General features: G+C 37.0%; 2 protein-coding genes across 2 annotated transcripts; one reads left to right on the top strand and one right to left on the bottom strand.

The window, feature by feature from the left end:
* The first annotated feature begins 324 nt into the window (after positions 1 to 324).
* LOC102219248 (RING finger protein 11-like) lies at positions 325 to 4,689 on the top strand. The gene is made up of 3 exons (XM_005807602.2): positions 325 to 937; positions 1,311 to 1,480; positions 2,281 to 4,689. The coding sequence occupies exons 1-3, from the start codon at positions 815 to 817 to the stop codon at positions 2,468 to 2,470; spliced, it is 483 nt and encodes a 160-aa protein (XP_005807659.1). The 5' UTR covers positions 325 to 814; the 3' UTR covers positions 2,471 to 4,689.
* A 2,250-nt stretch (positions 4,690 to 6,939) lies between these two features.
* Positions 6,940 to 11,440, bottom strand: rpe65 (RPE65, retinoid isomerohydrolase). The gene is made up of 14 exons (XM_005807594.3): positions 11,370 to 11,440; positions 11,046 to 11,128; positions 10,808 to 10,958; positions 10,458 to 10,565; positions 10,220 to 10,361; positions 9,747 to 9,894; positions 9,298 to 9,379; positions 9,057 to 9,189; positions 8,825 to 8,964; positions 8,116 to 8,245; positions 7,911 to 8,025; positions 7,727 to 7,821; positions 7,534 to 7,645; positions 6,940 to 7,423 (listed from the first exon to the last, which is right to left on the bottom strand). Exons 1-14 carry the CDS (start codon positions 11,378 to 11,380, stop codon positions 7,278 to 7,280), a joined length of 1,596 nt encoding a protein of 531 aa, XP_005807651.1. The 5' UTR covers positions 11,381 to 11,440; the 3' UTR covers positions 6,940 to 7,277.
* Positions 11,441 to 12,386: the final 946 nt, after the last annotated feature.

Below are 12,386 nucleotides of genomic sequence, written 5' to 3'. Positions count from 1 at the left end.
TTAAAGTCAGAATTCTGAGATTAAAGTCAGAATTCTGAGTTTAAAGTCAGAATTTTGAGATTAAAGTCAGAATTCTGACTTTAAAGTCAAAATTAATGTCAAAATTCTGACTTTATTCTCAGAATTCTGACTTTAATCTCAGAATTCTTTTTTTTTTTTCTTCGGTGTCCCTAATCCTCTTCCGTAGCTTCTAATCTTCTTTCTTAATTATTTGTAAATTATTTTGTAAATACAATCATTTGTAGGGGGCTGGTCTTGTGTTCCACTCCAGGACGGCTGATGGCGGTGTTTCGCATCTGAGCTGGCTTACCAAACAGAAGAAGAAAGGGTAGAGAAGAAACAGCTAGCAAGGAAACAAATTGTTTAATGTTGCTCACGAAGTTGAAAGGCGTAAATGCTCTTTGAGTCTGTCACTCAGACAGCTCAGTGGGACATCCAAAGTTGCTACTGAGCTATATACTGTATGTAAAGTGGGAGTCTTTAGAAGGAATGAGCGTCACGTATTGAGGAAGTCGAACAGAAAAAGTAGCTATCTGGAGTGCTAACCGCTGTCATCCTCATCAAGGAGAGTTCTTTGTTTGTTTTGTTTCTCAGATCCGAGTAATCATGGAACGAAGCTAGTTTATGTTTTTACTGTTGCCACTTAACATGTGTGCAGGAGTTGACTAAGCATGACAGGAATGCAAGTGTTGATATAAACCTGAGTAGTCGATCATTCCTGGGACTAAACTAACATTAGCCGACCCAGAGCAAGTTTAGCAGCATAGTTGGGATTTTTAACGTCGGCCCTGAAACGGACTGGAGGCACGGAAATATGGGCAACTGTCTGAAGTCCCCAACATCCGACGACATCTCTCTGCTCCATGAGTCCCAGTCAGACAGGGCGAGTTTCGGTGACGGGACAGATCCCGATCTGGAGCCGCCTCCTCCGTACCAGGTGAGGATCTTCAACCGCTCTCTTGCTCCCTTAATATCCTGAGGAAAAAAAATTAGAAAAGGATTGGCTATCACGTGTTAACTAGTATTTATGCTACTAGTTGGTTTTCCAGTAATTCTGCAAACATGGCGTGTTTATAGCTTCAGTTTTGTGGCCTCATTTGACTTCACTTTTATTCAAAATTACATGTAAATAGGCAAAATATTATTATTATTATTTTCATTGTTATTCCCGCAGGGTACATAAATGTAAACATTTCTGTCTGCTATAGCTCTTGTATTTTCCCGTGTCTGCCCTCTCAGTCTGACTCGTCAGACCTGATGGTGTGTTGACATAGGTGAATATGTGTTTTTGCTTCTTTGTCTGCCACTAGGAGCAGGCTCACATGCCCATGTACCATCCCACACCCAGTCAGGCCCGTCTGGCCACCCAGCTGACGGAGGAGGAGCAGATCCGCATAGCTCAGCGCATCGGCCTCATCCAGCACCTCCCAAAGGGCGTTTATGATGGAGGACCAGACGGTTCAGAGAAGAAGATCAGAGAGTAAGCATTTATACTATGTGGAAAAATGGATAGGAGTTGCTAGACATCACACTTTTGGTTGTATTGGAGACCTCAGTGTGTCTTTTCATACCTTAAAGTTCTGATTTATACATATTTTGGAAACATGAAGTGTTTTCTTTATGATAAAAGCTTTGGGTATTTACACAGAAGGTTTAAACAAAATCAAATTAGGTTGCACTTATGTTTCTTTTTAAATTAACAGGTTCGGAGTTAAGTAGTTATTGGAATTTTATGTAAACATAAATTCCACCTCTCTGGTTTGTTGTTTATTCAGCGTCTTTTGCTGAAAATTCTTGCTTTAATTTAAGCAAGAATGAGGATATACCAATTTAGGAATCATTTAAGAATAGATGAATAGAAGAAACTCCCTGTATGAATTCAAAGTTTGTTGATTAGGTTTTTACTGGTCAATACAGATTTCCAGTTTTATCTGAGACCTGACTTTCAGATGCTGATTTTAGGTAATACTGTCACATTCAGTGTCTTGCAGGATATTTACCTTGAATTGTTCAAGGTAAATTGAACAATTCAAGAAAATCAATCTTTTGTCAAATTACAATCACAAACTTTGAGTTATTTTATTGAAATGTAATAAGTTAGATCAACACTTAGTTTACATTTCCTTTTTGTAGTAGTTTTGTTTACGATAATGAGATTTATTACAAGGATTCCTGTTCTGTAGCCATGTTTGTTGTCTCTTTTAGAGCCACAACAAAAGAAATTTTATTAAATTATCACAAAATCTTTGGTCTCATTTTCTTTATTTGATTCTTTTTCAGGTGTGTGATCTGTATGCTAGACTTTGTTTACGGAGACCCCATTCGGTTTTTGCCATGTATGCACATTTATCACATGGATTGTATAGACGACTGGCTGATGAGATCCTTCACCTGCCCCTCCTGCATGGAGCCAGTGGATGCCGCCCTGCTCTCCACCTACGGACCAACCGACTTCTCCCCCGATGCTTAGGTCAAACTCAAGCCCCCTCGCAGCAAACCCCAAACCTAACAGCTGCCCTCTTGTGGAGTGAGAGGAGTTCAGAGATGTATCGTTTACCTTGCACTTTGGAAATTTAAAAAAAAATTATTCGCCCAATGTTGGCCTTTCATTCTTCCGAGTTCTGATGCTAATTTAAGCTGGTCTTAAAACATCAGTTACGAGTCAGAAACAGTTCCCCTGCATGCGTGTGCTTCAGTGTGTTTGTTTCGCACAGGTTGTGTCGTGTGTAGTAGCAGGTTAAAGAACACATTGGAATTGTGATTGTGTGTGTGTGAGAGCTCTGTGGTAAATGAACATTTTCAGTTGAGCTGGTCTCGCTTCACCATGACTTTGTCACTTGGTCAAGAAAATGGATTCAAATGAACGTATAGTTTACCAAATTACTGACTCTTAAGCTTAATGATTGGAACATGTTTCTGCAACACTGATCCAACTTAAAAAGGTCCTGTCCTTCCATGGTGTGCAAATACTAAGACATACACTTGTCAAGTACAGATTCCAAACAACACACGTAAATACAACATAAGTCACTCAGTATAATAGACTGAATATTTGTTACATGAATGTGGCACCAGATGATGTTTAGGTTGTCTGTCAAGGGCTGATTTGTGCATGGACAATGAGTGGGAAGAGTCAGTCAAACTTTAGAAACGCTTGCTCACACCTTTCATCTGATCAGAGATTTGCACTTTACTTATAGGACATTATCTAAAACAACATATTAATATATTTACCTTATAACCTTGCACTATCAAAACTTTCTTTTATCTCCTGAGATGCAGGAGTTATATAGCGGATAAAAGATATTTCCCTACTGTCTGTAGTGAGTAAGCCTGAAGATGCATTTCATAAAATCTATGATCCAGCAGTGTGAACGTCTGTTTTGTTTTTCGTATTTTAATTTTGATTTTTCTTTTTTTTTCTGTTTAAGAGAAGGGACAGAGGTTTGCTTGAGGTGAAGGGAGTAGTTTGACACTTTCAGATCAGGAGTTTCCGAAAAGAGTGATGGTGTCAGGCGTGTGCTGCAGACAAGTCTATGCTTTTGTAGCAAACAAATAAAAATGAATATATTGACTTGTCAAAGTGTAAAATAAAACAGCACTATCCATCTGTAAGCCAGATGTTTATTATGATTTTGATTTGTTTGTTCTTTTTTGTTTTTCATCCATTTTCTTCACAGTGTTTTTGTTAAGTTTGAAGGAGTCTTTTCTTGTGCAGTCAGTCTTCTTCTAGATAGAAACTCTAGTTATTTTAATTGAGATGCTCCAATCAGCATTTTTCCTGACCAATACAGATTTGCAGGGTCTTTTGTGTTGCCCTGTGATGAACTTGTGGCCTGTTCAGGTTGTACACCACCTCTCACCTAATGACCACTTGGGATAGACAGGAGCTCCCACTTTGCCCTCCATGTATAAGCATGTATTGACCATGGCTAGGTGGATGTTTTTTGGGGGGGGATTGTAGAACTTGATACAGCTATTTGTTTTGAGCCCAACAGAAAGTTATGGTATGACAGTTTAATCCTAATTTGTGCAATAAAGCATATATCCCTCATTTTTTTATACATTTGGGCAAAAAAGTGCATCAAAATACACAATATTAGTTTATTTGTTAATTGAATTGTGAGAGTTCTTAGCTTTGATGCATTTAGGAGAAACAAATGCTTCAGTAATTGACCTGCCAATCTTTAATCAAAGCTGGTCAAGGGAAAATTGACTGATAGGTGCATCTCTACACCTTGGAAATTTAAGTTTAACTTTTCATGTGTTTGACATAAGAATTTAGATTCATTTATTAAACACAAATGTTTTGTTTTACTCTAAGTCACTGTAGCAGTAGTTGCCATAGTTGTTCATCTGATTTGTAGCATTATGCAATTTAATTTTTTTGTCTTTTTCAGTTTAACTGTGTTTTTATTTCACATTTGTGTTAAATCCACTGCACATTTAGTACACTTACTAGCTAGCTTGTACGCTGTTTTTATGTGCAAACCTGTCCCAGTATTGAGATTTCTTTTGTGGTGGTAAAAGTGAGACGTAAGAAGTAAAGTGAGACGTAATGATTTCCTCTTGCTTTTCCTTTATTGTTTTTCAGTTTTAACTTTATTCTGAGCATTTCTTGTAATCGTTTTATTTCTGTCCCTTTGGAAGGCTAAGTCCTTGTGTAAACAATAAATTGGAGAGAAACTATTTGTGGTTTTTATTTAACATACCCACACTCTTTCTGTTTTTAAATTGTAAATCACCAAAAACACCCAAATATCCATTTGGCTGAATTCAAGCCTAGGGGTCTGAATTTGTTACATTGTGATTACAAACCTGGAACACAACAGAATGCACAAATGCTAAATAGCTGAGCATTTCATTAATGCAATCCTGAAATCTGGCAGTGAAGTGAAAAGCGTGACTACATAATCAGGGCTTCTGTTTTGCACTATGGCAGCACCAGTTTGGAATTTAAATCCCTCATTTTTCATGTTTTTGCTGCTTCTATCCAGTATGTTTGTGTATGCTAAGTGTTATGACACTTGATTGGTTTGGCAAATTTTTCTCAGATTTACACCATAACTTAGTATGAAAATATTACACAGCAGACATTGCTCTTTAAATTTGTGCAAGATTTTGAGATGTATGATTGAAAAGTTGCAAGTAGAATCCAATTAAAGTGTATACTAAAAGTTTGAATGTGCTAACGGTGGTCATGAATCTCAAATCTATTTATTGACTTTAATGATGCAGCTTTTGAAGTGATAAAAAATCTCAACTTTCTGGCATAACTGTGTCTATGCCAGTCTTATCTATGCAGAGTTCTTAAAGCTTACCAATTTAGAACGAGATCTTTCTTTTTTGGTCTGCATCCTTTAAGTACATTGCGATGTGATTCATACTTTATTTTGACTTTGACTCATTTTCCAGGTCATGGCAGGCTGATGTTTTTTTCTTTGCTGTTTCTGATCCTTTCCTATGATTTTTTTTATTTCCTACTCAGTTTGAATCAAGTTGCTAACGTTTGGGATCTTTGCAAATCTGATTTTGGAAAAGTATGGAATTTTGACATGAAAACTGTGTAGGAGCCTTGCAGGAATATTACATTAAATTGTGTTGTTTGTTCTTAAGTTGCTTTTGTGCTCTGTTTAGCTGTATTCCTTTTCAGCATTTAACTGAATTTTAGAAACAATTCTAGATCTATTGCTTTGGAAATATTTATATGTTGTCATAACATAATATCTGTATACAAACTTCTAATTCTGCTGAAATCTTTGCAGTCCCATGCTCAAAAACAGTTGCTTCAAATTATGGTGTCGTCGTCTTCTTTAAATGCCTGTTTTAAATCATTGAATGACAGGTTTTTCTTGGTTTGAGCTGTCATGAAGGACATTAGGGAGATATGTGTAGGCAACTTTTCTCATTTGTTTCCTCTTTTTACTCTAATGAGATATTTTTTGGGGGGATGGGTTGCTATTACTTATCTGCCTTGTTTGCACTTTTGTTTGTTCTTGTTGATCTCATGGTTGCTTTCCTTTTTTTTAGGTTTCATATTGATTTGGCTTCTCCTGAACTCAATGCTTTCTATCTGAATACATCTGAAAGTTTTCTTGGACAGCAACCAAATGCATATTTAAAACTTGAAATTGATCCAAGACCATTATATGTTCTCAGATTGTCCTGAATTAATAAGAAAAAAGCCAACACCCAGAGAGGGTTGATGTAATAAATGGGTGTAACTTCTGAACTTTTGATGCATTATTTAAAGTTTTAGCTTAGAGCCAACAGTTTTAGTTAAATGCCTTCTTGCTGTACAAAGTTTTTTGAATGTTTACACGTAACTGATGATCAACAAGGACAAAATTCTGAAAACTGTCTGTTCATCACCATAATGACCACTGCAAGATCAAATATACACCATAAAGCCATTGAAAAAAATGTTTTGTTTCTAACATGTCTTTTTTAACATTCAATACTCTAAGTTGGCAGGGTTGCAAGATCTATGTGGTTGCACTTTTCAGATTCTGGCAACACACTGGAACAAACATCAAGGGACTACTGGTTCATATGTGACACGTAAGCAGATTTTGTGCAGTTTCATACTAACTATGGAAGTTTCTCAAGAATGTAAAGATGAAGAATCTGATGGTTTTCTGGCTTAAGAATCATTTCAAATGAGATATACTTGTAAAGAAATGTTGTTTTCCGACGTAAAAAAAAACAGTCTAAACAAGGGGATTTATGGAAATTTAGTGCATTGTTTGAAAAGAAAATAACTCTACGAAGGCTACTGTCAGTCTTATCTTATTAAATGTGTTGGCATTTAATAAAACCTGCCTGAATTAATCAGAAAATAGTTTGGACTACTTCGCCGCTGGAGCCATTTCAAGCGTTTCTCATTCTGATGTGAATTAATTTTCATCCCTGCAAACAGAGCATCTGCATAGCATATCATGGAGTTTAAGGAACCTTTTATTTGGGTCATTGTTGTAACACAGTTGCAGTGGTGCCAAGTAACCACAATCATCAGCATGTTCAAAAAGTCTTTAGAAATAAATCAACACCAGGATGTTATTTACTTGAAGTTGTGCATATTTGTGAAACAGTCAGTTCTTTTCTTAAGACATTTCTTCAGATTCATAATAATACGACCCACTTAGTAATTTGTACTTGAATTACAAAACAATTAAATCATTTTCTCTCTAAAAATGATTATGCTGGCATGGAGGTGTTTTTTATTGTCATCATTGTTTTAAATGCTGAGTGGTACTTTATACAACTGGACTGGATCATCACTGTTTATACATCCCGTGAAAGGTGACGGGAATGGAGCACTCCACTTCTGCTCTTGCGATCTCTGACAGATCCTTGGCATTTAGGATGAGCATATATGCTGGCCTCTGGGAACCAGGAGCTGCCACAATGGTAAGGAGGACACCTGTGGAGGCAGCAGATTTGAAACTTGCTTAACAATACCTGTGTATGTATCTTTTGTGTGTAAATCAGCTTTAACATTAGTTTATTTTAATTTAATACCATCTAACTTACCATCATCTTCATCTATCCCATCTGGATTCTGAACAAACAAGGGCTCTGAGGGATATGACTCAGGCTCTTGCCAAACCCAAGTCTCCTTGGTCCTCACATTCAGCTTGCAGATCTATACATACATTAGAAAAATAAGTTAACATGAGTACATTTTAAGTTTCTCTCTCTAAGTTCAAAAAGTTTAATATCTTACCCTGTCTGGTATGAAATGGTTGAGTCCAAGGCCATAGGCATATGTGTAATTCTTTCCTCCATACCTGTGGTAGTTAATCTGTGGAAACTCAAAGGCTTAAACCCAAGAAAAGAGAAGTGTTAGATCAAAATGAGATTACTAGTATTTGCTAAAAATTCATGTATCCCAAACTATGTGTTGGTACCTTGGCGAGGTCCAGAGAAAAGCACTTCAGGCTCCAGCCAGATCATCCCATCAGCATGCATAACTGCTGTGGCGGTGGTGTATGGCAGACTCACAAGATTCTTCCCCTGCTCCTCCTAAATAAAGTCCATAACATGGTTGGTGAGAACTAAAAACACATAACCTTTTACTAAGTGGAAGGAATTTATGGATTTCTGATGCCTCACCTTGTGGACATCCAGAGGGATGACATATCGCCGCACTTCTGGCTGGGGCGCCATCATGGCTGCCTTCTTCACCTCCTCCCAGTTGGCTCTCAGGTTGGCCAGCCACAAGTAATTGTAAACAAACTCAAATCTAAAAGAACAAGAGATGTATGCTTACTATTTATTACAAATTGCTTAAGCCAGGTTTTTACCACTTTGCAGAGAACAGCTTTTGCTAAAAATAAAAAATAAAAAAAGCTTTAATTTTAGATGTCATAGACTCAACTGGATGCTGGAAACAATTCCCAGAGATTCTGGTTCATATTAACTTGTAAGCTGCACTTTTGTGATGTTTGTTTCCTGTTCCACCATAACCCAAACATCATCTTTTGATTTGCAAGCCAGTGACAGTGGAGGCCATTGGACTACAATGAGCTCATTATCATGTACAAGACTGGAATTGGTAAGCCACAATAAATGTTGTCTTAAATAATACTTAGTTGTTATTAAGTGTATCCAAGGCTATTCTGGTTTTCTGTTGTTCTAACCAATAACAGATGACACAAGATATGTTGCCACCCGCATGTAGAACCTGTTTGAAGGTCTCATATGTGCTTTCAGAAATGGTATTTTGGATACGTTGGTTGCAAGTGACCAGAGTACATGTCTGCTTCAAACACATTTTTGAGATATTCAGGTAAAGCAAAAATTGTTAATTCTATGTAGCTACCCTTTCCATGAGCAAAGGTCAACAACAATGAATCCTTGATCCTCATAGGTGTTGATGTGGTGGAACATGCCAATCGGTGCTCCTTTAAACTTCAGGTCGATGTACTCTCCAGGGTCTTTCCTGGCAACGTGGAAAATTGTCTAGGAAGGTTAGATTACAACAAGTTAGACATTTGGCCTGAGAACAAATGATAAACTACAGACTGATGTTTTAATTTGATTAAAAATCGTACTCCTTGGCTTTCATTAGACTCGAAGCAGTCCATGTAGTTGGAACCTCGGATGCTCCAGGCACTGAGGAACTTCAGCAGGTTGATCTTCACTGGAGTCTCAACGAAGACAAAGTAGTTTACTGACATGCCAAAGCTGTGATGGAGGGAGGTACATTTTAACAACTTGGACTTCACACAACAGTGTTGAGACCAAGCAAAGAGAGAGAGAGAAAAAAAAAAACTAACACAAAACTACACCCACCTGTGCACGTAAGATGGCTTGAACCTCTCAGCACTGGGAAACTGAACCACCACTTTGGACTTCTCAATAGGGTCTGACTTATCTAAGGAAATGAAAGCTGCTTTGAAGTGCAGGCGAAAAAAAAACTCCTGTTGTTTTACTTGTAAAAAAGACAGGAGAACCTCACAAGAGGCATAAGCAGAACATTAATATATATTAATAATAATAATATTAAGGAGAAATTAGCGTCCTAGTAGCCTGGGGTTCTTGAAATGGTATATGATAATGATAATAATAATAATAATAATAATAACTTCATTAAGTTTGTCCCAAAGATCTGATTATGTCACTGGGTATATGCGGGTCCAGGACCCTGTTCCAGCCTCCCATGCAGCTTGCAATGAACTCCATGCAGGGGTAAACATTGAGCCCGGGTTTTGAATTTATTTTAATATGCTGTTCATCCAAACCTTTCTGCGTGGGAGGAATCCTCACAATGTTGTAGGCTAGTGTTGCACCTTTTCCCATGCAGTTTCCAATGTTGTATACAGTACCATCTTGCTCAATATGGGGGTGAGCTGTGATGCCATTGATGTTTACGAAGTTGCACATGTCAACCTGCATAGGAAAAATAGCTTTTATGAGCTTTACGATATTTTTAGAGTTAAAAATCCACATGTTTCAAGAGAGGATGGATGGATGGATGGATGGATGGATGGATGGATGGATGGATGGAACGTTTTGGATACAAAATAAAGCCTGGAATTTCAGATATTTCTCTATATATTAATTATTTTTGAAACCTATCCAGAATGAAAAAGTACTTAAATCCAGTATTACGTTTTTCCAGACTACATAGGAACTCTGTTTCTGCTGTATCAAACTTAAAGAAGCTAAATTTCAAACTTTTATCACATCAAAGTCTGCTGTTACACTGAAATACCTTCTTCAGAGTCTCCAAGGTATCAGTGTTCACTTTAGTGATGTAGTTGGTTTCTGTAACGGCATAGAAATCCTCTCCTATAGGGTAAACATTAACCAGGCAGTTATCTGTGACTTCAACTCCTTTAAAATAGGAGAAAAATCTGCAAAGAAAAAAAAAGGTAGAAATACATTTTAGGAAAGATGCATAATTTTAATATGCAGTACAACTAAAGAAATTATCTATGTGTGCAACCAACCTGGAGAAGATATTCTTGCAGGGATCTGGGTAGGCAAATGTCCCAAACTCAGTGATAACCACACGTTTTTCTGTGATGGCTCGGACATATGCATCTGTTTGAATAAACCTGAAAGAGGCAAAAAATGAAAGAAACAAGAACTAAAAATTAATCATGCTTAAATATGACATTTTTTTTCTTGCATAACAAAACAAGAAACAAAACAGAATATTACTTTGGTTCTAAAAAGTCATGACATATCAACATTTATGTCACACAGTTTTAAAAATTTTTGTGCTGGTTGTAATCATTGTGAATTCTGCAAATGTGCTGGAGATGACAAGGCTGTGGTTTTGTGTTCAAATTCTCACTTCCTGTAGTAAGTGACTTGGCCATTCTTGAAGTCGAATTTATGCATGAGGGCCTGTCCGTCAAAGAGGTGATAGAAGGGTTCATCTCCAACCTCAAAGAGTCCAGGTCCCAAACGGAGAAGACTTCCCTTCAGAAATGAAGGAATTCTACCTGCAAAATGTTTAAAAAATCTATTTTTCAATCACTTGGTTAAAAAATACACTGGAAAATCACCATTACGAGAGTGAAAAAATAAACCTGTGACTGTTGCTGGCAGAGGTTCAGCAAGTTCCTCACATGTCTCAAAGATTTTCTTGTAGCTACCAGCTGGATGTTCAAATCTGTTATCAAAGAGTAATGTCACAAAGAAGAATGTTGAAATTAAGTTATATGAGGAATGTGTGGCATTGCACATAAGGTTTAAACAGTTTCATGCCAAGCAGTTTGTACTTTTAAGCCTAATAATAATCTGTCGCAAACAGACAAAATATCCACATAAGAAAATACAGAAATAATAGAAATGTAAAACAAAGCTTGCCTTCCTTTTGCGATGTATAGTATTTCACTTTATTAAAAACTCACCTGCTCACCATGTTTTCCTCCTGAGTAAGTAACACACAAGTGCAAACTGTTTTGAAAACTGTGGGTCACTTCTGATCTGGAAGCCTCTGATCTTCCAGTGGATTTGGAGTATTTATTTTCCCTGCCAACGTCACGATTGCTCCACTGTTTTGTAAATCTTTCCCCTGGCCAATCATGTCACACCGTGAACAAAAATCCCTTTGTCTCTATATCCCTCTGATGGATAACTTGAGGCCTGGCCCCTCTAGAAATGGATTTATTGAGAAAAATGTGTATTGCAGTAAACAATGCTTGGCAAAACTGTTGCAATGGTGCATGTGATTGTATTTTTGTCATCCTCAATAACTGTGTGAGCTTCTGTGTTGAGACATTTTGCAAGATCTTTTTTTTTTCCATTGTATTGCTGCAGTCAGAGAACAGTTTAAAAACAGAACTCAAAGTGGAAATGATATAGGGTCTTTGTAATGAACAACTAAAACTTCTACTAGCTGAAATCTCTAATTGCATGTGGTAGAATTATATTCAGATTAAATAAGCAAAATTGTTGTATTAATTTAATAATTTCACATTAAATAGTTGGTACACATGCTACAATAAGACATGAAATAATACTACATTTACTATGTCAGAAACAGTGAAGGATTAAAACATAATCAGGTTATGAAGTACCATGACTGTTATATATAGTGTTAATAAGATAAAAACGTTCACATTAGTTCTTTGGTTTCCTTTAGCAATACAGGACCTCTGTTCAGGATAATCCAGGTGAAGAGATTAGACATAAAACAGAGTCTGTATTGTTCCGCCAAGGAACAAAAAAACACCATGAGAAAAGCACGTTTCACCAGCCACAGTGCTGTGACGTGGCTTGCGTGCAATAAGTCACATGTCATTTAATTTAAATAGTTTGGAAAACAAGGTTGCCTCTTTTTACTAAAAACAATCCAGAGCCAAACTATATTTCCCAGATTTGCTCTACAGTGCCAAGCAGAAGTATTCACATCTCTTTTCTAGCAT

This window comes from Xiphophorus maculatus, chromosome 6 (assembly GCF_002775205.1).
Source record: "Xiphophorus maculatus strain JP 163 A chromosome 6, X_maculatus-5.0-male, whole genome shotgun sequence".
In the NCBI taxonomy this organism is placed as follows: Eukaryota; Metazoa; Chordata; class Actinopteri; order Cyprinodontiformes; family Poeciliidae; genus Xiphophorus; species Xiphophorus maculatus.
This window is presented reverse-complemented; position numbering and strand designations above follow the sequence as displayed.